Raw genomic sequence first — 26,107 nt, 5'->3', positions numbered from 1 at the left:
CTCCACTTCTATCTTCCCTGATTTAGAATGGGGTGTAATTAAACATCCATTCAGAAGTGATTACTTCCCTGTAACGCTGAACTTAGTTAACCAACATGACATGCCTTTGCACATCCCTCACTGGAAACTGGCCTCAGCTGACTGGGAATATTTTAAGGAATCCAGCTACTTATCACAAGATTTTACAGATAACTTTAATATAGATCATGTTTTTTCATACTTTACCGCTTTTATTATTGACGCCGCTGAAAAGTTCATTCTTCAAACAAGTGGCACTCCGTTCAAAAGACGGGTCCCCTGGTGGAATGACGATTGTAGAGAGGCATGGAGGAGACAAAATAAAGCTTTTGGCAAACTACGTGAATGTCCTACGGCCGAAAATCTTATAGAATTTAAACAGGTTAAATCCCAGGGAAGAAAGACTCGACGACAGGCAGAGAGGGCAAGCTGGCAGAGGTTTCTCTCTGGTATAAATTCATATACTCAAGAAGCTAAAGTATGGGACGAGCTGAAAAGGCTAAAGAGACAGGAAATTCGTCCGTTGTCCCTAGTAAACAATCAAGCGAACAGCTTGGAAGACCAAGCTGACACTCTTGGCTCTTGGCGGACACTTTGAGCACATTTCCAGTTCTAATCATTATTCCGAGGCATTCCTTAAGCACAAACAAGTAGCAGAACACAAGGCCATCGACCGCAAATGCAGACAGAACAAATTTTATGACCTGCCTTTTAACATTGCAGAGTTGAGAGCCTCCTTGACTGCATGTCAGAGCGCTGCACCTGGACCTGACAGGGACCTGACAGAATCATGTACGACATGATTAAACACCTCCTCAGTAATACTCTAATACTGCTACTCGCACTTTTCGACAATATATGGGCTGCTGGGTACCTTCCTGCTGCATGGAAAGAAGCTCTTGCTGTTCAGATTCTGAAACAAGGCAGACTCTACATTAGTAACAAGTTACCGCCCAATCGCCCTCACAAGTTATATTCGCAAACTTTTTGAAAAAATGATAAACCGTTACCTTTTGCACTTCCTTGAATCAAACAAAATTCATGATCCATGTCAGTGCGGTTTTAGAGAACAGTGTAATAGCTTCGACGGGGCGGCCGGATGCGGGGCCTACGGCATGAGGCCTAACGGCTGGGCCGCGGAGCGCCGCAAAGAAGAGCCGGACTGCTTGAGTCGGGGACCAGACAAATAATGACTTTATTCCACCGAAGGAAAACGCAGCATGTGTACTTACAGCATTTGGCACTGAGTGGCGCCCTAACATAACTGATTCGAAACCGAAACTGGAAGCCGACAAGATATTGCATCACCTCTCCCTTGAGAGAAAAATGCGCCACTCGCTCTCCTCTCAACAAAGCAAGTTATGAGTTACAGTAGAACACAGAAGTGTAAGCGTTGCGCAATGAAGATTTGCCAATGTAAGTTTTGGACATGTTATCATTTATCATTATACAATGAATAGGATTTTCTACTAGTATGAGTAATGGACACTTATCATTTAGTTGGCGTTGGCCAAATGGAAAAATAATTGCAGTCGAAATGCTGCTCACTACATGCTATGTTATTGACTTGAACTGAGTTGACTAAAGAGCACATGTTAGCACTATAACACTCATGTTTGGTGATGAAATCTTTACACAATAGAAAATTCAGGTACATGCACCTATCACAGACTTTTTTTTTTCTGAGCGGACATCTTGCACATACAGGTCACACATGATAGAGTTCACCAAGTACAAGAAGTAGACAGTGCGAACATCCGTGTGTCCCTTGGGACAGCACTGATAGGTGGCTCATTCGCGCTGAGGCTCACTCGAAACAGCTCTGTGGCTGTCGTGGATTGAAGATTGTGCATATAAAGCACTTTACACCCCCAGAATGGTGGGACAGTCCCCCCCTCCCCCCGTGAGGATGCTAAAGACCTAAGTAATGTTCAAAAACTTTTTGGCATGAAAGACAAATTCGTGTGACGGTCAGTTCCGTAGTGATGTGCATACTGCACGTTCACGCTACAAGAAATGTAAGGTATCCCCTATACCAGTAGTAACTGGAAGAAAACGTTGGAAACCATCAAGAAATGGGTAGTCACTGGAATGACTCCTTTCAGTTAAGGTTTCAAGAAAATCCTGTGGTGCAGGGCATTTCACAAGTTTGGATGCATTCCAACGTTTGCCATTTTCAAGCTTGAAAGTATTGTGACCTGTCCTATGGTAAATCTTAAATGGACCCGAGTATTTAGGACCGGACGTTCTCGAGTTACGTACTCGGACAAGATCTCTCGTACAAAATTGAGGGCGTTTTTTTGCGCGACGACAGTCCACATACGTCTTAACACTTCTTTCTGTCTTAACGTGTAAGAGCCGAATTTGCATGCAACCTCTTCCTTAATAGTCTGGAAGCTGTATTCAGTATCCTGCTTCCAGGCAAACGATTGTCCTTGCATTAGCAGTTTCCTAAGCAGTTCAACCAATTCAGCATACTGCGGGATCAGTTTAGCGTAGTATCGCGTGAGACCAAGAAATGAATGCAGCGACTTGTCAGTTGGCTGCGGTGCATCTACAATTGGCAGAACTTTGTTTTCCAGCGGCAAAATGCCATTTGCACTGAACCTATGTCCAAGAAAAGTGAGCTCTGCGACACTGCATACACACTTTGCATTTAGCTCCATGCCAGAAGCTGAGATTCTGGAAAGCGCAGTTTGCAGATTTTTATCATGCTCAGCTTGTGTGTGGCCCCAAATCAAAACATCACTTAAGCAGCACAAGGTACCTGGACAGTCTTTTAAAACAGATGACATTATCTGCTGAACAGCAGAAGGTGCAGATGCCATTCTGCAACACACTCTCTTAAAGTGAAAGAGACCGTCGTGAGTAATGTAGTGAGCTCACGGCTTCTTGCGGACAACAAAACCTGATGATAAGCCGACTGCAAGTCCAACTTACCGAAGACAGCACCAGTGAGTCGATGCAGCAGTTCATCAGCCCTTGGTAGTGGAAAGGCGTTGACGACGATAGCCTTGTTGGGTTCTCGAAGATCGATGCAAAGTCGAATGGGATTGTCCTTCTTAACGACGACGAGTGGAGGAGAAATCCACTCATACACTGTGACTCATTTGATGGTGTCAGCCGATTCCAGCCGTTGCAGTTCAGTGGAGACTTGCTCACGGAGAACCAGAGGTAGAGGATGCAGTTTCGCTGAGGCTGGTTGCCCTGAAGCTCGGAGACGAACGTCGTGGATGAAGCCCTTTACAAGTCCCAGTTGTCCTGAAAGCAGATGGGCGAACTCCGATGGAGCTTTGTGCGGTAGACGAAAGCTGAACGCTAGAGTCAGCTGGAGCTCCTGATACTTGTTTGCATGTGAGCAAAGACCCTTGAATGTCAATGCCCAAAGCTTGAATGGCGATTAAGCCCAGAATAGAAATGCCTTGGTTTGTGAAGTGAAATGTCACTACTGCAGCCTTGTTGTGATACTTGTCGAGCACGGAGAAATGTCCTGAATGCAGAATTTCTTGCTGCGAATAATTCTTGAGTCGAAGACTAAGGAGATAATGGAAAAAGCTTGAAATGTTCTTCGTACAGGGAGCTGTTCATCAGCGACACCGTAGCTCCTGTATCCACGAGCAACTTGAGTGTTGTATTCGCAATGAGGATTTCGGCGTAAATTGTTGCCGGGTGGAAATTCGGTGCTTGAATTGTAAGCACAGACGGGACTGTAGTGGCTGATTCTGTATCAGCGGTAGCGGGAACAAGCTGCGTTTGAGCAGGGGACTGTCGATGCGTTCAGTTCCTCGAACGGCAAACTGAAGCGTAATGTCCCACTTTTCCGCATGCATGGTAGGAAACGTGCTTGGCTGGAAAGCCTGGATCGGATGCGATGTGGTGAGCTGAACCACATCAGTAGCAGTGGACTGCAATGTCTCAACTGGCTTTGCGGAGTTTAGGCCGGGTGCCACGTTGGCCGGCCTCCCCAGGTTGTGACTTTCCGCCATGCCGTTCAGCGCCATCTTGAAGCCGCCAGGTGGAGGGAGAAGGGTGGTGGGAACCGCCATCTTTCGCGCCTGGGCGAGGAAGGTGATGGCTGTCGATGCCATCTTGGCATTGTGTCAAGATGCACTGAACAGACGAGCTGTTAAAGACTTGAGTGTCCTTTGTTTTTGTCTTGTAGAAGAATAATTTACCAATGAAGGTTATTTAATTTTTGTTTTCAGTGAAGTTCCTTGTCAACTTGCTCCGTGCTTCGTCTGATTTCCTCGGCTTTCTTGAGCGTGAGGGACGATCCTTCGTAGAGTAACCTTTCTCGTATTCTTGCTGATGCGATGCCTTGCAAAATTTGGTTGCGAACGGACTCATCGTACCAAGCGCCAAACGCACAAGCAGGCGCTACCCTTTGTAAGGCGGTGACGGAAGTCCTGAAAGGTTTCCTTTGGTAGTTACTTTCTATCCCTGAAGATAATGTGGTGCACCAGGGGATTGGTGCTTTCCTCGTAATGCTGGTCGAAGATGTGAAGAATGTCTTCGAACGTAGTGAATGTCAGGTCTTCTTGCGACGCGAGGTCGTAGTAGAGATGCTGCCCCTCAAAGCCTAAGTTACAGAGTAAAATGGCTTTCTTCCTGTCGTCTTGTAGTGCCTTGCCTCCGGTTGCCTTGAGAAATGTGCCAAAGTAACGTTTCCACATGATGCACGGTACCTCAGGAGTACCGGGTAGCGCCAGGAAAGGCGGTATGGAGGGTGCGAATGCCATGCTGGGCACCGAGAACAAAGGTGGGGGAGTTGTGGTTGATGGAGGAGGCGGTAGTTGTGGCGTCTTGCATGCAGGAAGCAGGATAGCAGCAGAAGTAGAACAGCAAGCGTATGTAGGAAGCAGAGTAAACGGTTTATTTCGTCGCCCATTTGTAGTAGCTTCGACGGGGTGGTCGGACGCGGGGCCTATGGCGTGAGGCCTAACGGCCAGAGTGCGGAGCGCCATAAAGAAGAGCCAGATTGCTTGAGTCGGGGACCAGACAGAGAATGACTTTATTCCAGCGAGGGGAAACGCAGCAGGTGTACTTACAGCATTTGGCGCTGAGTGGTGCCCTGATGTAACAGATTCGAAAACGAAACTGGAAGCCGATACAGGATATTACAAACGGTCTACAACCGACCATCTCGTGTGCATCGAAGCAAACATTCACAACGCCTTCGTGAATAAACAGTCCTTCTTACCTGTGTTTCTTGATATGGAAAAGGCGTATGATACAACTTGGCATTACGGAATCCTGCACAACCTGTCGATTCTGGGCATCCGCGGCAATATGCTAAACATTATAGAAAGCTACCTACACAACCGTACATTCCGGGTGAAAATAGGTAATGCACTGTCGCGTGCATTCATACAGGAAACTGGGGTACCCAAGGGAGGCATACTCAGTTGCACGCTCTTTGTCGTTAAGATGCACATGCTTCGTACATTCTGCACCGACGCTTCAAAGTCACTTGCTGGCGTATCTTACGCTGCTGTTGATCCCCCTTTTCCAAATCTGATGTAATCTGACACGCATCTTTACTGCATAAGCCTATGCGGTACTGTCTGCGGTAAAACATATAAATTAAAACTTCAGGGAGCAATAATATTACCCGCCGTGGTTGCTCAGTGGCTATGGTGTTGGGCTGCTGAGCACGAGGTCGCGGGATCGAATCCCGGCCACGGCGGCCGCATTTCGATGGGGGCGAAATGCGAAAACACTCGTGTGCTTAGATTTAGGTGCACGTTAAAGAACCCCAGGTGGTCAAAATTTCCGGAGTCCTCCACTACGGCGTGCCTCATAATCAGAAAGTGGTTTTGGCACGTAAAACCCCAAATATTATTATTATTAGCAATAATATTCACTCGTTAAGCCTTGTAAAAGCATTAATGTCCTTACAAAAGTTTGACGTAGTAGTTCTGCGGAAACCCGCAAGGTGGAGGAAGTAATGAATAAAGGGAAAATCATACATCCACCCGTTCGTAGCAATTGCTACAATGGAAACCCAAGCGGGTTCCTCGAAAGAAAAGCCTCATAGTTGAAGAAAAACTCGTCCTGGTCCGGTACTCGAACCCGGGACCACTGCCTTTCTGGGGCAGCCGCTCTACCATCTGAGCTAACCAGGCGGATAGCAGATGGCAGGGCGAAGTCGAATTTGTCGACAACACGAAGCAAAGGCAAGAGTTTGACGTAGCAGTTCTGCGGAAACCTGCAAGGTGGAGAGAAGTAATGAATAAAGGGAAAATCATACATCCACCCGTTCGTAGCAATTGCTACAAAGGAAACCCATACGGGTTCTTCGAAAGAAAAGCCTCATAGTTGAAGAAAAATTCGTCCTGGTCCGGGACTCGAACCCGGGACCACCGCCTTTCCGGGGCAGCCGCTCTACCATCTGAGCTAACCAGGCGGCTAGCAGATGGCAGGGCGAAGTCGAATTTGTCGACAACACGAAGCAAAGGCAAGAGTTTGACGTAGTAGTTCTGCGGAAACCTGCAAGGTGGAGAGAAGTAATGAATAAAGGGAAAATTATACATCCACCCGTTCGTAGCAATTGCTACAAAGGAAACCCATACGGGTTCCTCGAAAGAAAAGCCTCATAGTTGAAGAAAAATTTGTCCTGGTCCGGGACTCGAACCCAGGACCACTGCCTTTCCGGGGCAGCCGCTCTACCATCTGAGCTAACCAGGCGGCTAGCAGATGGCAGGGCGAAGTCGAATTTGTCGACAACACGAAGCAAAGGCAAGAGTTTGACGTAGTAGTTTTGCGGAAACCCGCAAGGTGGAGAAAAGTAATGAATAAAGGGAAAATCATAAAGGGAAAAACAGGATTTGTATACAAAAGCATACAAATCCTATTTTTCTTGTACTTTACTCACTCTTGTGCAACATTTATCTCATAATCATGTAGTAATATGCTGAGTTCCTTGTCACAGAGGAATCGAAGGTAATGTGCTTGCCGACGAAATCGCAATATCTATTGCATCACAAGTTATTAATCGTTCTGTTGCTACCCCTACCACAGATCTGAAGCCTTTCCTACGAAACAAACTGTGAAGCCACTGGCAATGCTTGTGGGATGCTGAAACGAGCAATAAGCTTCACATGATTAAGCCGAAGTTAGGTTTCTGGCCCCCAACTACGAAAACATGAACAGATGTCCTATTCACTCGACTCAGAATAGGACTCGCCTTTGGCACTGAGCTTTCTCTTGACTGGTAGCAAGCCTCCAACCTGCGGTAGATGTGTTGACAGGCTGACCATCCTCCATGTCTTCCTGGAGTGTCGGGAAGGCGAAAGAAAGAGGAAGAAACATTTTCCTCTTGCATACCATTATTGTGTCCCTCTTCATCCGGCTATGTTTTTTGGTAAAGAACTGCTTTTTAAGACTAAAGCAGTCCTCGATTTCTTGAGTGATGTTGTCCTACATGTTACAAGCCCATTATATTCGTAGCACGTCCTCTCTCTGGAGGATACCGCTGTGATATTTGTTTTGTATAGCACATGCCTTTAGGCTCTTCTGTATCAAGGGCTGTGGTGAGGCAGTAGTGCTCTAACCAATTTTACCTTCCGACATATTTTGTATATTGCATCATTCATTCGCAGTGCGTTTTAATGCTCGTAGTACACCTCATTAGTCATTGCCATAATTTTATTACATAGAGTGTATGCAATTTACAGCGACTATTTTAGGCCCCTTTACGCTACGTCACATCAACTTAATAGAATTCATTAAGACTGGCATGGCGCGCTTTGGTCATACCTGGCCCTTGTGCCACTAAACACCACACATACATTCATGTGGCACTTTTCCTTAATTGACCTGCAGCGAGAAAGCCTCTCACATTGCGTGTGCGAAACCTCAGTATTGAAGTGGGGGTACCACTCCTTGAACGATGTCTGATGCCTCCAGCAAAGCTGTTACCACCGTGGCGGTGGCAGGTTATAGAATGTAACACATAATTTGAGATCACAGGGGAACATGTAAAGATGCACTTTCTTGAACTTCAGGCAAAATACTCATGCCCTGAGTATTACACTGATGCATCAAGATCACATGCTGGCATTTTTTATGCAGCAGTAGGCCATCCTTCTCAGTCTGATGTTCTGAATCCAGAAATGGGTATCTGTGCAGCTGAGGCCTATGCACTATTGTCGGCTGTAAAGCACATCAAGCAAATAAAAATACCAAAGGGAATTATATTTACAGACTCCCTAAGCGTTGTAAATGTTTTAATGTCTCTGCATCATAAGTTAGCCCTTCACACGCATGCATATTTATCTCCTCTGTCCACTAGACATACATGACATCATCACTCCCATTCTTTAACCCCGTATTTTGCTAAAACTAATGCTTTTCATTTTTCCTTTTTTCCGCGTACTGTATTAGAATGGAACCGTATAACTGATCTTAGCCAATTTTCTGTGACCTAGAGCCTTAATACGTACTGTTAATTCCCACGGCACGTGCGGTTTATGGGCAATACCTACTGTATTTGGTGCTGTTTCCATTTTGCGTAATGTTTTCCTATGTTATCTTTTATGTTTGTGCTTTTATCTTGCCTACTGTACCTGTCCTGCTTGGACCAATTCTTGGTCTGCAGTATGAAATAAATAAAATAAATAAAATAAATAACAATCTTGTAGTAAATACTCTATTCTTGTTTTTATGCACGATGTATGTATCTAGCCAGCATGTCTTTTTTTGCTGGGTGCCCGGGCATAGAGGCATTGCTGGTAATATGGTTGCAGACCAGCTTGCTACGTCCATGATTAGTCTTTAACACTACCATAGCTATCCCTCCCACAGACTTGAAGCCTTTCTTGTGCAGAACGCTGAGAAACTTTTAACAATGCATCTAGGACCATGAAACCTCTAATAAACTTCATTTAATTAAGCCACACGTACAAAATTGGCCTTCGATAACAGAAGCACGACAGACTGATGTCATGTTCTGCCGACTGAGAATAGGACGCACATACAGTACTCATTCTTACCTGCTGATTGGTAGTGAACCTTCCCTCTGTGGTAGGTGCGGTGAGAGGCTGACTGTTCTTCATGTCTTGGTGGAGTGTCGGGAAGCAGAAGTTGAACGAAAAAGGCACTTTTGCTCTAGTGTATCGATGCCACATTCCTCTTCATCCGGTATTGTTTCTTGGAGCCGACACAAATTTTAATCATATACATTTTTTACAAGATGTCTATTTATTGCGCGTTTACATCTCCTCTTCATAGTGCATCGCTTTTCCATAGCATATGTCATGTATCATTGTCTAGCTTTATTATGAATATATCTATATACAGCCATGTTTCATCCATGTCTCGATATCCATTATTCATTTACTAGTGGTAGTCATTATCCTAGCCTTGACTCTCCTTGTCCACTAACTGCCCTTGTGGGATCCTTTCTCTCAGCGGGGGAGGAACTTTAGTGACGAAATGAGCGTCTCACTCCTTGAACATCACCTAATGGCTCAAGTGAAGCCGTTGCTGCTGTGGCAGTGGCAGCTAATAGATTTTGACATGTCTTTTGTAGAAGTTACAAAACATGCATCAAAGTTGCATGGCAGTGTTTCTTATGCAGCAGAGGGCCCATTGTTTTTGGAAGCCATTGCTCTGTACCTGGGTTCCTGAGCATAGAGGCATTGAAGGGAACATGCTTGCCGACAAACTGGCTACATCTATAGGATCAAACACTAAAAACTCTTCCATCACTGCCCTTGCCATAGATCTGAAACCATTCCCATGCAGAAAACTGAGGTGCTATTGGCAACACTTGTGGGACACAAAACACTCAAACAAGCTTCATTTAATAAAGCCACATTTAGGAAGTTGGCAATTTGCAACGAAAACACGACAGAGGTCACTTTCTGTCGACTTCGAATAGGCCACACGTATGACACACATATCGACCTGTCTGTGAGAAATGTGGCGAGATTCTGTGTTCTGTGTCTTGCTTGAGTGTCACGAAGTAGAAGTGCAAAGAAAAAAGCACTTTCCTTTTGCATACAGACAAGGTATTCCATTACACCCTGCATTGTTTCTTGGCAAAGACCCACTCTTTGACCTGAAATCAATGTAAGACTTTTTAAGTGATGTTCATATGCTAAATGTTATACACCCAAGTGATCAGTTACATGGCCTCTCCATAGAGGCCTAGGCTGTGATAGCGGTATCTATAGCACATGCCTCCAGGCCCTCACCATGTTCAAGGGTCCTTATGAGGCAATAGGGCTGCTTGAAAATATTGCCATATTTACTCGAATCTAGGCTGGCCCCAATTCTAAGCTGACCTCCGAATGTCCGAAGCCAGGGAAAAAAAAAAAACTTACCTCAAATGTAGGCCGAACAAAAAAGTGAGGACAGCATTCACAAAATGAAAACAGCATTTATTTAGTATGAACATGCCAAGCTCACTCTACATTATCATCGCTGCTTGCCTTGTCGCTATAGCCCAGACCACACGCACATTTGTGGATGCGCACAAGCTCGCGTCCGCGCGCCCATGCATGCGCAGACAGTGTGGCACGGCTTGCATGCATCGAAATGCGGTGCGACCTTGGTGAACAGCTCATCCCTGTTATTGCGCGCTTATTTTCCTTATCGTTGTCATCTACTCGCTGCAGCACATGCAAAAAGCATCCCCCCATTGCCCCCCTCCAATGATGGACATTTGTATGATCGATACTGCAGTCCCACCTGGCTTGAATGTTTTTCGATGCCTCTGCGGCTAGCACAACTTTTCGTTTGAAAGCGGCACTATAGTGGCCTCGCCTGTTTGGTGTCATTACGATAATGCCATGCCACACCCCAATATGACACATGTCATAATAGCGACATTGCTCGAGTACTTCAGTTGGCTAGAATAGTTGATTGTTGGGCTAGTTGACTTTCCATAATTGAAGTAGTAACTTAGCGCAATAAAAACAAAGAATAGAGATAGGTGTGTAAGTGAGCATTCTATCTCATTACTAGGTGCTGAATTTTACTTCTTGCGCAACCGCCTTTGATATGCATGTGCCTGTTCTCTTTTGCTTGGTATGCGCATGCGTGACAAGAAGATATATATGTACGATTCTATCCTTCCATAAAACAGTTGTGCGTAGCATTTGTCTTTGTCCACCTTTCTTGTCTGTGTGGTTTTTGTCGTGTTAAGTTACTACTTCAGTTGGCTACTGGTGCGGCTAATAGCGGCTGCGATACTGACTTTTCTAGATGACGCTAGCTATGCACCATATTAATTCAAATTGCAATCTGGCACGTTTTTAAAAATCCTCGAATCTAAGCTGACCCTAGAGTTTGGCACATGATTATTTGGAAAAAAACAAGAAAAAAAACCATCGGCCTAGATTCTAACAAATACGGTAAAAATGGAATGTTTTAAGTTTATATGTCATCTATATACAAAGCACATGCCACTGTAGTTATTGCCATAGTTTTACTGCAAGTATATGTTTTAAGCACTTATACAGTGATAAATTTTAGGCATCTGTATAGCCACGATACATCTTAATGCTATTCATCCATCGATCGCTCAGTACCATTTCTTGGCGCTCATTGGCTATGTCTGGCCCTTGCGCCACTAAAGGCTATACATCATCATCACCATCATAAATTGATTAGGTTTTGTTTGTTTTTCTCGAATTTCCCAAATTTTTCTTTTGGCAACTTTTACTAGATTTTTCGAGTGATATCCCATGATCTAGAACAGCTATAGTTTTTTTAAACATAGAACCCAACTTGTACACTATATAGTGCTGGGGGAGCATATTTCTCATTTTCTGCCAATATATTTTAAAGATATGTTTTTTTTCGGCAAAGTAGCCATTGTACAAGACTGAACTTTCATCATCTGCAGAGTGACTAATTATGATTTGATTTGAAAACTGCTTCCAGCACTGCATCACTGGGGTTGAGCATTGGGCGAGTTGGTATTGCATTCTAGAACTGGTACAGCGCAACATACAAAGGTAGAAACAAGCCGAGCCGGCCAGATAAAGGAACAGAGTGCTGACTTCCAACTGGTTTATTAGCGAGTTGCGCAAAATATATACCTACAAGAAAGCATCAGGACAAGTCATCACAACACTTCAGTTTAACCTTGCATGACGAAATTGCGCGTTCTGTGACCCATGATGGTGTAGCCTTCCATCGGTGTGACGTTATGTGAAGTGTTGTGGCGACTTGTCCTGATGCTTTCTTGTAGGTATATATTTCACGCAACTCACTAATAAACCAGTTGGAAGTCAGCGCTCTGTTGCTTTATCTGGCCGGTTCGGCTTGTTTCTTCCTTTGTATGTTGCGCTGTACCAGTTCTAGAATGCATTTACTATATGTTCTAGTATCTACCCATTCAACATTAGCTTTCTGCTGAGCAGTTTTTTCCATATTGTCTCCAGAAACAATAGTGTGGCAGCTTCATCTATTTTTTGCACTCAATGACATACAAGAAAACTTATTGCACATTTTAAACAAGCATGAAAAACTATAAAAAAAAAGAAGCCTGCATTCATGTTTTGGCATAAAATACAGTAAATATCTCAACATTGCGTGTTCCCCTTTATGCAAAGGCATAAAAGTGTTCTTGATGTGCCGGAGGGAGTTTTCATTTGTACAAAGTTCAGCAAGCCAATTAGTAATTAATCACTGTATTAATTATTTTCTGCTTTTTCAGTTTTTAGTTTTTATTATCTGTTTTTGTACAAATTTCCATGGTCATAAATAAATGTGAACAAGTTGTTTTAGTTTTCTTTGATGTGAAATTCTGTTAATTTAACACTTGAACCTGTGTTTTCCCAACAGCCTTGGATGCCTTCTGCTTGCTTCAAGTCTACGAAGAGCTTTACAAGAGGGCTGAAGCTGAACAATTGAACTTGCGAGATCTTATTGAGGAGGCAAAAGATGGCAAGGGAGGAACTCAGCTGCGCCAAGACAGGTCACGGAAGTACAAATCTCAGGTATACAGGCGAAATGGCCGCAAGGCTAACTCTGGCAAACGCTAGCATTTTCCTCTCGCCTGATACTGCCAGAACTTTACAGCAAGATCATTGCACAGTGTGTCCCTTTGTTTGTCTGTGTTGTTTGTTCCCATTTCAAGAGCATTTACTTTTCTATTTAAGTTGGCATGACTGACCACACCAGACTGGCATGATCAGACATGCAGCTCAGAGCAAAAGGATTTAATAAAGTCCATGTTTGTTGGTATGTGGTCATGTTTCCTACTTTTGCTATGTTCTAATATTTATTTCCAATAGAGAATGTTGAGTGCAGTGTGCATATTATGCAAGCTCAGATTTGCAGATAACTGGCTGCAATGGGGCTTTCTAAAAATTTTGTTGTCTTGCAAGTGCAGTTATGCCTACCTCCCCTTTTCTCACACTAAAAATTGACAATGGCAGCCTAACAACTTTTACGGGCTGCGTTGCATGCTGCCATAAATGAGAAGCTGGACTTTTCACTTTTTTTCATCGACACTTGGCTAATAGAACAAAGTGCCACTGATGAGTACAAATAGGAAAGTGTTTTTGGGGGTTCCTGTCGTTGAATTCTAGAAAAATCCGAGTACTAGCAGTGCTTACTGCATCAAATCTTAGCTCAACTAAGATGATTAGGTAGTGAAGGAACATGCTCTTTTTCTCTTGTCAGTGTTGAGTTTGAGTTCTTTTTTAAAGATATTGTATGTATATATCCTGTATGTTAGGATATTGGCACCCTTGAGGTAGATGGTGGCAACTGGTTTGCTTCTGCAAGATCAATAGTCATAACATGCAGCATTGCATTTTTTTGTGAACACCTTATGTGGTTGAGTGGAACTGATGTAATTAGTAGTATGTTCACTTCAAAGACAAAGGGTGCACAAAAATTGCTGTGATGTGGTTACTAAGCACCAATAAAAACATGGCTGTTGGTATGCATTATCTCGAACAGTTAGGTAGTAGTTCTTTTGGTTGTAACATTCGTTATACTACGCTTGTGTTAGGAATCCTGCCATTGTGTGCACTTCATTACAAGTTGCCATGTCTTGTTTGTGCATATATTGCTCTTGCACTTGGTGCATTATTAGTAATTATTCTTCATGAGTTATTATTTCTTGAGTCTGAAAAATCAGCCTTGCACTAATCTGCAAATTTTTTAAACATCAGTATGGACCAGTCCCTTGAAGATTGTTTAGCTTGAACACTGTTCATTCATGCAACTGTCAGCGGGCTTTAGTTTTCACTGGGGAACTTCACAGAAATAAAAAAGTATCATTGGTACAACCAATATCCCTGCAGGTAAAAGTATTCTTAGCTCATTTGCCCATCTGCTATATATATCTCTGGGGTTTAATTTATGGACACATCCCGTTCAGTATTTTGTTAGCAGTGATAATGTGAGATCCTGTGTACAGCTTAAGAGCAGTATGCATTTCTAGTTACAGTGCTGTTTGTGAACACCATTCTTGCAGTCTTTGGCTGCTTTTATGCACTTCATACTGATTGTACAAATATTCATGCCATCAGCATCCTTAAGAGGTAAACTCGCCAGAGTTCCTCTGTCCTGACTCAAGTTGGCCACGCAACTAAGGAAGGTTTAATTGCTTTGTTGTTTTTTTTCTAATCTGTTCAATTGTATGAGCTTTTTTAGCACATATTATTGCATTATAGCTGCATGGTGTCATGGACATAACCCTGGGTATCATTGCACGATGACTGAAGTCAATCTGGCATGCATTTTGGTACAGAAGAAATGCATTGGCAATGCTTGCAATGGTAAAAGTCGCAATATCACATTATTACGACTCCTAAGAGCTTGAATGCCAAACGACGCCTTCTTATTGCCATGTCTTGCAGTGAAAAATTTGTATGCACTGTGTATTTGCGTGTGCCACAGCAGTGCGCTTTCCACTTCCACACAAGGCATCAGCTTCCAAAGCATAGACAACACAGCAAGATGCACAATATGCATGTAGGGGACCAAACTTAGCTGGAACACATGACCGTGTGGCTTGCGCTTTGCCTGCAGTGGCTGCTGGCACTTGTGGAAGCATTGCCAATTCACTATGCAGACACAAAGGGTGTGCTGCTTCCATTATTATGTACTTTAGAACTGTATGTTGCCTGACATACAGCAGAGGGATTTTGGTACCATGTGCAACTCATTCTGCTCAACTTTTTTGTTACCATCTATTGAGAATTCATTTGTTTTGTGTGTGTCCATTATAGATGAATGGAGGCATATTGACGTTGGTATGTGTGTGCATATTTTCCTTTTCTGCAGGTTAGGCAGTGCCTGACTCTGCAGTAGGCAGTACTGCTCTTCATGCTCATTGCGTCTGCACACTGCATTGACTGTGCTTCCGCAAGTGTCTATAGCTGGTGCTGTACAGAGAGCTGGCTACGTGCATACATGTTCGCGCCGAGTTTGGTCTGGCCTGTATGTGGCTACATGTGTTATTGGCCATAGCTTCCACATGATTTTGTGCCTCTTACCACTTAATATTAGGCTTGAACCTAAAAGCTAAAAGCAGTGACATTATGACAATAGTAGACTAGTCTGCGATTCCCTTGGTTTTGTAAGCATTCCCCTGTTAATTTTGCTGTTTGTTCCACGTAAGCACATTTTCTTTTTACTGATATGATAGTACTGCCAAAAAGCTTGTATTATAATGCTGGAGCTCTTCAGGATCTTTGTATAAGAACTGTAGACAACTTTGACCGGATATCACATCAATTTGCTGTCATATTGTTGTTGCTTTAAGAAGATTCGTACAACAGTGCTGCAGTGGAATGTGGGCCTTGCAAACATGTTATGTAGCACTGAGCTGATATATTTTAATGACACCTATTGATGCTTATAAGTTCTCTACTCCTCATTGTGTTTAGAAAGACATTGTTATACATATGGCTGACTCTTTTTCTGACACTGGTCAAATGTGTTTTGCCTAGCTGGATATATTGAACTGCTAGCAGAAGCCAGCGACTATTTTACCATGGTAGTTCTTTGCCTATAACAAATCTGACCAGTAATATGTTTGCAGTTACTGAAGGTCATTTATAGTCTTCACTTTTCTTCAGCTCGAATTTTTGAGATTAATAAAACTTATGAAATTGTTGCTATTGGGGGACACACATTAATACAGAACATTGTCATCACTGCTATCAGCAAAATTCTTGTGCTATATAAGGTCGCTGAAAGGCCATATGAGTTGTAGGCACACATCACTGAAATGCATGTTCGGTGTTTAAGGGGTTGGTAACAAATTCCTCGGAGAGCTGCAAATTAGCTCTACAGACATGTTCCATTGACTTGCGCACTGTTTGCTAGAAAACCTAGTCTTGGCTTGGTTTGAGAGCAGAAAGCCAACATTTGGCAGTGTCTGCAGAACGTTTTCATCTTGGGGGTATTTTGTGGCAGCTTTTTCAGTCTGTTACTAGGTATAAACTATTTACAGAAAGCTTAAACCTATCAATTGCAGTTTTCGCACATGCAATTTTTTAAACATGTATTTGCAGGTAATTCTGATGACAGTATTAGACATGCACACATTTTTTGTATTGCAAGTGGGTGCTACTTCCAGGCCGTGAGTTCTGGGCCAAATAGTGTATCGGTGCACAAGGTGTGACAAAAGAGCAGAATTGGGCTACTTTTCTGTCATTTCACAGGCTGGTAGGTGTACTTCTTATAAAATGTTGATATACCCTTTATTTTATATGGAATTTCAGATTTCAAGCGAATAAAATGTGAAAGTACAAACAAAGCACAGACAAATTTCACATAACTTTTGCTTGCTGTAGTGCTTAAGACTGCAGTTCATTTTCAGCTCTTAATTTTGTATTACGTTCACATCACAACTGTCCAGCAATTCTGAAGTAGGAAGCAGTTGGGTGAACTTGTGATTGGTGCATATCCATATGTATGGGAATCCAGTTAAGAGGGGAGTTCTTGGACTGAACCTGTGTGATGCATTACTTTTCTACTTGCCTACTCTACAAGTTAATGCACGTCACAAACAAATTTTGACAGGACCTGGGTCACGATTTTGTAGCGATGCCTTTTCTGATATTTTTTTATGTGCTTCATCAGTAGTCGGAGTGACGCTCCACCCGTGTTGTCAGCGGGATCAGCCAGCTGTAAACGGTGGATGGTAAGAGTGGCATGTAATAGAGTGGAAAGAATCTCTACAAAGTCGCTGCCCTGCTGAGCCTAGTAATGGGCACCAAATTGTACCTGTCAGTGAGCATCTAGGACTCCTAGAGACTGTTCATTCTTCACAGTTCAGAAGTTTGTTATTGTTGACTTCTGGAGAAGTTCTTTCTACTCGAAGCGACTTAATTTCAGCTTTCATCTGTTGTAGACCTGACCCTGCTTGTAATGACCATTTTAAAGTACTTTTGTAAAGGAGCTATGAGCACTAAAGCGGTTTTTTTTATCCTCTTGTGGTGCACACAGCCTTTCTCAATACTTGCGTACACCTGCAGTGTCACAAGTTGTCTTATCCATGCAAAAATGCCCACAGAAAAGTTGTTTCAAGGGCTCTTTTGCTGGCTTCAAAACACTTTTTTTTTAATTAACATTTTTGCTGGACCCCTCCCTGTCACACGGTAAACAGGCATGTTAAATTTACCTGGAGCATTAAACACTTCAATGTTAGGAGGCTGTTCTTGCTCATAAAAGTGCTTAAGAACTTGTGAAGTGTTAGTGTCAATTTCAGGGCACGTCTAGGGTGACTCTTGGGCCATGCTTTGGGACAGCAGTGTTGAGTAGTGTAGATGATAAACGTTCTGCTCTCCTGCCAGAGATTTATAGCAGTGGGGATAGAAGTTCCACTCTGTCACATGTGCACTGAGCTGTAAACTTTTGACATACTGGACATTTTGCTTCCACATGCTAATACTAGTTGGAACAAAGATAGTTGGGTGTGAACTTATCTATTTCATATTTGCTGTAGTGATCGTGACAATGCTACACTTGCTGGAAAATACACTGCACAAGCTCCTGTCAAGTTCGTTTAGTGGTGGAAGTTGGCATTGATGTGCCTGCCGTTCAGCACCAGCTTGTTTATTTAGTTCTTCTTCTTGGCAATTTTCCTGACAAAATTTGCAACAAAAGTTATGTACATACCAGTAATCTTCTTCATGTAGCAGAAATGTTTTGTTTTTGTGCAGTTAATCATTTCATTCCATCAATGCAGCTGTACTGGTTAGGCTCCATGCTATCACATTTCATTCTATAGGTAGTTTTATATTGGGTGGTGCAAGTGGCTTGTGTTCACAAGAACCTGAGTTGTTAGCATATGCAAGTGGAACACAAGCCATTTGTGTCCTGTAATCTAAATCTCTATATTAACTGGATGCATGCCTCGGGGATCCTTAATAAAGCTGGCTTTGATGGTCTCTTTCTGTACCTTTTCTCCTAACATATAGCAACAGTAGTGTCTGGAATCTTGGAGCATACAAGATGGAGGCAGGGCGTGGAAAGAGGCATTATATGCCTTTCATAGTTGTAACAGTAGCTAACCTTGAAAGCAAGGTATTGCACTTCCCTCTACATAATACATATCACCTGCAGAACGCAAAGTATATCTATCCAGAAAAAGAACTTGAAACAGGTGTGGCTAAAGGGGTCCTAAACCATCCCTCGGGCTTGGTGAAATAACATAGTCTGCTGGTAGCGTATGTTGCTGTGAACATCTCTGCCAAGTTTTGCTGTCGTACACAGTGCGTGGAGCTCGCAAGCGGATTGCGAAGTCGTCTTTCTTTCACACTCCCTTTTCAACAGAAGGCCTTGTCCTCGCTGTCTTGATGCACTGTTTTGTCATTCCCTTAAATGGCTGCTGTTGCCCGATAGCTGACATCAAGCTGCGGTCAGCTACATGGCTTAGATACTGCGACTGTCAAGGGGTGCTGCCATGAGTCCACTGGCTAAGTGCACTGTGGCTCACTGAGGACAACTGAATTTGGCTTATGTTTAGTGCATTGTAGGCACCAAAGGCGGAAGTCGTGGCGTCTACGTTAACATCCAAAATAATATTTGAACTGTGCCCCACGGTGACAGAAGGCGAAGCGTTGTGGGCATGCCCCATTGTGCCGTAACCTTCGCAGTGCAAGGCATTGAAGAAGGAATGGTAGCACAGCGTAGGCTGTGTTTGAGTGCCAATAACTCCGCTTCTGCTGAACGCATTGAAGCACTTTTTGCGGCAAAGTATTTCTGGAATAGCCTGTTTTCACTTCAAATGCCTTTCTGCTCTTCAATAAAAAGTGGTTCAAGGCCCCCTTTAAGGCAGTGCAAACAGCTGTGCACAAAAAGACTATATGGTGGCTGCATGAGTAGTTGGCGGAATATTTTAGCTTTTGGTTGCCATGTTGAAAGTTTACATGAGAATCTTGGATACTGATTGCATTTTGTCACGAGTGCATGGATTCTTAGAAGCAGATATCTTCACCTAAAATTCAAGGTAGATTAAAAACCAGTCCAGGTCCCCTGATGCTCCCATTGTTCCTGGTGCATGATTGGCTTGAGAGATAAACCCTGTACCGATGTTAGTTGTTTGTGTGCATTGTTACGCATTGTTAAATATTACATGCTCCAGAAGTGCATACACCTCCAGTGCTGTAGTCTTTTGTGCGTTGGTTATGTGCAGACTTGCTGTTAAGAACACCTGTTGTGAAGAAGCATTAAAGTGCTGGTTAGTTGTTTGTTCCTGCTTGGAAGTGTTGATGTATAGTGCTATAAACTGATGCACATTCAAGTGCTTCACTATGTATTCCGTGTGACAGGGGTGGCGATGTTTGGGTTGTGCACATCATTTAGTTATTTGATGAGTGTTATTCTAAGTAAAACCATTCATTCATACCTAGAGCTCCTAATTGAACGTAGGGTTGATCAAATGCTTACTACACCTATTGCATTCCTTTCTGTTGTGCTTTGAGCTGTCCAATGGTCCTCGAGGGTTTGAGTGGTCCACTTGCTGTTCCCTGTTCAAACATACTTGCATCTTCCATCTAGCCACAGTTATCATTTTTGCACACGTAAAGCAAAATAAACTGTTCCACTGCTGACCTGCTTCCCTCGCTCATTTTCTCAACTTGCTACTGCAAGCAGTTGGTGCATGTAAGCAGTGACCAACCTGCATAGCAATATAGTGGATGAAAGTGTGCTTGTAGGAAAGGTATGCCTTATAAGGAGAACTCACTTGTACACCTATGACCACTTGCAGCCATTGGCGTTCATGTTCAAACTCACTTTCACTTGCATCAATTCAAGTTAGTGTTCACTTACATCTTCTGTGTGCATCTTCTGTAATGTATGCACCTCTAGTATTTGCTGAATGCACAGTGTCCAATGCATTTGGAAAGTGACACTTGTGGAGAACATGTACTAGTACTAAGTAATTTGCAAAGCTAGTCCCATCTCCAGCTTGCAACCCAGCGAAAAAGTTAAATATCTAAAGTGCGCAACATCCATTAGCTGCTCATCTTCACTGCATATGGGTACCAATATTGTTGCGTCTTCACCTTGTTTCATGTTTCAACTGCCTCGTGCATCGTTGCAGCGCTGCATTGTGCGACAGCCGTACTGCACATCTTTATGTTCATATTATTAAAACTTTTTTTCACTTCTGCTTCTTTTTGCGTCGCTAGTATTGCGAAACCTCTTTCACTTTAATTCTGGTTTGAGGGTGCCTAACACACAACAGCATGATGAGGCAATCATGAACAGTTGCTGTGCATTGACTGAAAGCAGGCAGGATTGGTGCCAGGCACGGCAAAGACAGCTGTTTGCTGTAAAAGTTCTTTCATTTGCCCTGTTCCTTGTTTGGTTTTGGGGCAAAGTTGTGTTAATGGGTGACCACCCCGTGTAGTAACAATGCCTGCTACTGGTTGCTCTGGTAGAGGCCTGGGTGGGGAAGTGAGCAGCAAATAGTGCATACATGGTTCGGCTACGTTCCTGTACTTTTCAAGCATTTTACTGTTTGCACCTTGAACTCTTATAGCTCTTCATGGTGAGGTACATAATTTTGGTGACTGTGTGTATCCCTATCTATGCGTAGAACACCATAGCTGGTATGTTTGCCATGTCTTTTTTGTGAATCTTAAGTATACATTGAGAGCTACTGCTGGTTTTATGTTTTGCTGAGACAGCAGGCACCATGGGAGAAGTTAAAACTAAGTCCAATCTACATGTTCAGATTTTTTTGGCTGAGGTACATTTTTTTTACTCTGATATGTGAAGCATGAGATTAAAAACTAGGATATGCTTTTCCAATATTTAAATTCTGCTGATCCTTTTCATAGAAAAAATTCAGATTCGTCAACATGATGAAGTCTAAGGTGTACATTCTTAGTGTCCATTCCATGTGGCCGCTCAAATCTTGCTTTATTGCAGCATAATGCTAAACCATTCAGCCGTAGGGAAAGGTCATGTACAGCCTTTGTCAGGGATGTGTACAGTTCACTTGGTGTGCGACAAAAGCAGACTGTCATGTATAGTGGATCTTCAATTCCATCATTGGCGACAGCTCTCTTAAAAATCCAGAACTTAATAGCAGGAGGGCTCCAATAGGACTCGCTGAATGGCTTTGAATCAAGTCTGTGGGCTGTTTACAGTGACTTCCTTGCTACCTCAAGAACCTGCTTCACCTTGATGTGATCTAATGACGTTAAACTCTCTTAAAGGAATATCTTAGTGACACTTGTGAATGCCTTTTTTGACCAAATAGAGCTGTTACTATGCACAAGTTCTCAATGCACTTTCTCTCTGGTCCTGCCTGGTGCCCCCCCCTTCCACCCCCCACACCCTTTTTTTATTTTGCTATGCCCTCCAGTTACCCACGCTGGGAACACTGCTGCCTCCTTGTCTCCAGCAGGTAAATGACAAGTACTGGTCTTTGGTCAGGCCACTGGGTAAACGCTGCCTATCCTTCATCAAAATTTACATCCCAACATCCACATTCTTATTTTATTTGAGGAACAGTGAATGCAGATTTTCCAAGATCTTGCAGCAGTACAGTAATCACATTCAAAAAAAAGAAACGCCTAAAGAAGTAGCTGTAATAAAATTTGTTCATTCAAGAATAAGATGGGAGAGTTGTTGCAATTAGTAGTTGCACATAATGAAATGACATATGATTGACTCCTTCCAAAGCAACAAAGCCTCAATGGCATTCTTTTATTGTGATCATGTGCTACTCTTGCCAGAAAACCAGCTATCTGCCTGACCTCTCTGCGTAATATTCTCTGGTACGATCCCTAGTATCTGATGGGCATTTTAAACATGTGGCTTCAGGTCCCAGTTTGGGTCAAGTTTTCTGTTTACTGCTATGAGGCTATTTCCATGGGATGTTTGTAGCAGTAGATTGTCGGTTTTCTGTGTCTCCTCTGCTCTGCAGTTATCAGCTTGGCACAGGTCTAGCCTCAGCAGGCCAGCAGTCCCTGAATGTATTGCTAATGCTTTCTAGGATCTTTCATCCAAAGGAGACAAGATTAAGACCCGAGAGTAGCAACATCTCCAGAGGCCCCAGTTGCAGTGCGAATGTCCCACCCCTTTTGTAATGTAATGTTGTACTTGCAGACAACTTTGTTTAATTGAAAAAGCTACAAGGGCAGAGCTTCTGTGCATGTGTTACTGTGCCAAGCAGTTTGGTAGCTTGGCAGCTTTCGGTAGCACTTTTGGTTTCTTTGAACAGATGGGGGGGGGGGGGGGGAAGTCAGTGTAGCTTCCACGTGTGACTGTTTCACTTATCCAAATGTGGAAGAGAAAAGCTGAAAAGTAAGCCAAACATAAGACTCTGTGGTCTATTTTCTTATGGTATTGTTGTAAATATATGAAAATGTGGGACTCTGAGCAAGATGCTTATAAACAAACTGCGTCTGGTTTTCTCTGAAGGATTTTGCGTCATTATCTAGAGTACAAAGATGTGAAAAAGATGATTTCAAACACTTGAGACTAACATGGCAGTCTGGCGATTCATCACAATGTGCATGCTCCTTGCCTAAAAGGATTATGCTACAAATAGTAATGCTTAACAGACTTCTTTGTATTATAGTTTGCATTTGCAACAGGTGCATTGTGTGGCAAGGTAATTTGATGGTGCATTTGATGTTTCCGTTGCTTTTTGTTGCTGTTGATATGGCTGTACTCAAGGTCATCAAATGTCATTGAGAACTTTTTGGGGGTTAGCCATGTTGACCTAGTAAGGGACAGTACCTGGCAATAATGTATTCATGCACATGTTCTTGTGCACGTAGGTCAGAGAGGCCAGATTCTTGGTGTAAGCGAAGCTTAAAGCAATTACAAAGTAAAAGCCAATGAAAAAGTAAAAGCCAATGAAAATCATTTGCGTAGTCTTGTGTATATCTTATGTCTACAACAGTGGTCACGAAATGAAATGTGATTTTAGCATGCTCACTCCATTAATTTGCAGCATAGATGATTTGAGGGGGTAGTGGGGAGTTATTTTATAAGTTTATGCGAGTTGGGTTGTGTATGCTAAAGGCACCTTAAGGCCAATCCACATGGAGCGAATTTTCCTGACAAAATTTCGGCGTCGAGCACCGGCGAGGTGACATGGCGGTGTGCCTTAGTCGTGCTGCCACACATGCAACGAAAAGCAGGTGGAGGCCACCACCATGATTTCAGCCTGATGTCGGATGCAGTTGCCTTAATTGGTCTGCGCTGCCCACCTGCGTTCACCCCTTCTGCCGGCTCCTAGGGACTTGTCACCCCCCTCTGGTGGCAATATCAACCCGGCTTGACTGGCAGCATACAGCTAGGTTTTGGCCGCTGGCCTCCAGGCAGATGTCGTTGGGAAGCTGGCCATTGCATTTTCACCAGAAAATCGCTCCACATGGGTGGGCCTTTACTGTACCTTGGAGATATCTTCCATGGTGATGCGCTGGGGGGAGCCCAAATGTTTTTTTGGTTAGGACTGATAGTATCCTCAACCTTTGGGTTTATTATTTATAAAGCTACCTTTGAAAGACATGTTATGGGTGCACTAAAAGACCTGGCACATAGATCTAGTCGCAAGTGAAAAGCTTTCTGGTACCAAGCTGAGGTGTTGAATTTACTTTTTGTTGGTCATTATATTGCATTTTCATTCAGTGGGGACTGCGTTGCACTGAGAATTGTTTCTATAATTGTTTGCCCCCCTATGTAGTGTGTTCATAATGGTGCATCTATAATATATATATTATATAAGGTAATAATATATTATATAATATACATAATATATTATATATATTTGGCATATAGATGCCAAATAACACATTTTATAATCAAACTTATGCGCCAGCTATATCCCGTTTCTACTGTTGCCAAGCTTTTTTAACAGATCTTTAGGAAGTCACATGTGGGCGGATGCACAGTTCTACCACTGATCAGGTGCATTACTTGGAAGAGGCAAACATTACCTGGGCACTACTAGGGCCTTCCTTATATGTCAGAATTTCAGAATTAAAGGCTGTCCATTAGGGGGGATCAAATAGCAGACTTTTCAAGTTGAATATCTTTTTTTGAAAGGGTGCAAAAACATTCAGGTGGCTGTATGGTATCATTCCATACATATGCAATTTCAGTCATGTACAACTGATAGCTCGGGAAAGTTGGCAACTTGTAACTGAAAATGAGGGAAAAGGGATCACCTCTGTGGCCATATGAACATGTCAGTGGTGAAACAAAAGCCATGTATGCACGTCTAAGTGTACATGCAGAGTTTGGCTCACTGGTCTCTACTACAGTATAGTAGTAGTATAGCATAGTATAGTATAAACATGGCATAGATCAATTGTTTGGTTTGTTAAGAAAAGAGCTTGGTAAAATACTACAGAAATGCCATGCATCACTTGAGTGATGCAAATGTGGTGAGGTACTCCAAGGACAGAAATTTTACACAAGTCTGATCACATGTCTGCAAGTAGTACAGAAAACTAACCAGTACCTAAATGAATGACAGTAAGTTACTGTGTAAAATTTTACCTGCTCCAGGTTCCTTCACACAACCAACTTCTCTGTGCTGGAACAATACTCCTTGAGGCAGAATTTTTCAGTTGCGAGTTGTGAATGTATTTCCAATGGGAGGTCCTGCAGGCGTAGCGGCAGGGAATAAAACTTCAAGCAGCACACCACTTGTTTAATGTCTGTTCATCCTATCTCGCTGTATATTTATGTATTTATTTATTTACAAAATACTGCAGGCCCTAGCGAGCCCAAGCAGGAGTGGTAAAATTACAAAAAATAATCATACATGCATTCAGAAGAAAAACAAACAAAACGCTGACATCTTTGTTGCAAAATTAACAGATCAAAAATTAATCAGAGCTATTGAGTCAGTGCTGTTTAAGAATGATAATGGTAGTGCGTTCCATTCTTCAATAGTACAGGGGAAAAAGGAAAATTTGAAGGCATTAGTTGTTTGATAGGGAGTTAAGGATTCAGAGCAGTGATGCCGGGTTTGTCTTGTGGTTAATGGTCGGGCATATGGAGCAGGATGGATAGTTTATTTTTGAGTAGAAAAAGAAATTTAATCCTTAGAATTTTTCGCCGTAGTTGTAATGTCTGTATACCATGATTGTTCATGATAGTTGTTGTCCAGTCGGTTATACGGTACTTGGGAAAAATAAGCCTGTTTTCCGCTGAATCATTTCCAGTGCATTAATATTGTTTATTATGTGGATCCCAGATGGTGCATGTGTATTCCATTTTCGGCCTAATGAGTGATTTGTATGCATGAAGTTTAGTTCTTGGGGCACTTGTTTTAGTTTATGACGAAGAATACAGAGTTTGCAAAATGATGCAGCTCATACATTTGAGACATGAGAATTCCAACTTTGGTTGTTAGTTATTGTCACATCCAAATATTGATATTCATTTGCTTCAACGAGAGGATGAGTAGGAAGACTATAGGGAAACTCCCACCGGTCTTTTTTTTTTTTGGTTATCTGCATGTATACTGTTTTTTTCTTCATTCAGCTTCATGTCCCATTCGTTACACCATGAATAAATGTTAAGAAGGTTAGTATTCAAAAGTTCTTGATCCTCTTGGCAAGCAATCTCGTGAAACAAAATGCAGTCTGCGAACAAACACATTTGTACTGGTTCAGTAATAGCACTA

General features: G+C 42.7%; 1 protein-coding gene and 1 non-coding gene across 5 annotated transcripts in view; one reads left to right on the top strand and one right to left on the bottom strand.

Moving 5' to 3' along the window:
- The window catches only part of Nbr (exonuclease mut-7 homolog), a 131,036-nt gene that overhangs the window by 77,899 nt on the left and 27,030 nt on the right, over positions 1–26,107 (top strand). For 3 of the 4 annotated variants that reach the window (XM_075694602.1, XM_075694593.1, XM_075694609.1), the window contains exons 15-16: positions 12,817–12,971; positions 21,821–21,862. In XM_075694602.1, the coding sequence (XP_075550717.1) occupies positions 12,817–12,971; positions 21,821–21,862 (197 nt within the window). The remainder of the gene's footprint in view (positions 1–12,816; positions 12,972–21,820; positions 21,863–26,107) is intronic. The other variant, XM_075694599.1, reaches the window with a different exon arrangement.
- Positions 6,631–6,705, bottom strand: TRNAS-GGA (transfer RNA serine (anticodon GGA)). The gene has a single exon. It is a non-coding gene; the product is annotated as a tRNA-Ser (tRNA).

The sequence above is a fragment of the Dermacentor variabilis genome, chromosome 1 (assembly GCF_050947875.1).
Source record: "Dermacentor variabilis isolate Ectoservices chromosome 1, ASM5094787v1, whole genome shotgun sequence".
Classification (NCBI taxonomy): Eukaryota; Metazoa; Arthropoda; class Arachnida; order Ixodida; family Ixodidae; genus Dermacentor; species Dermacentor variabilis.
Note: the sequence above shows the minus strand (reverse complement) of the source record. Positions and strands in the feature narration are given on the sequence as shown.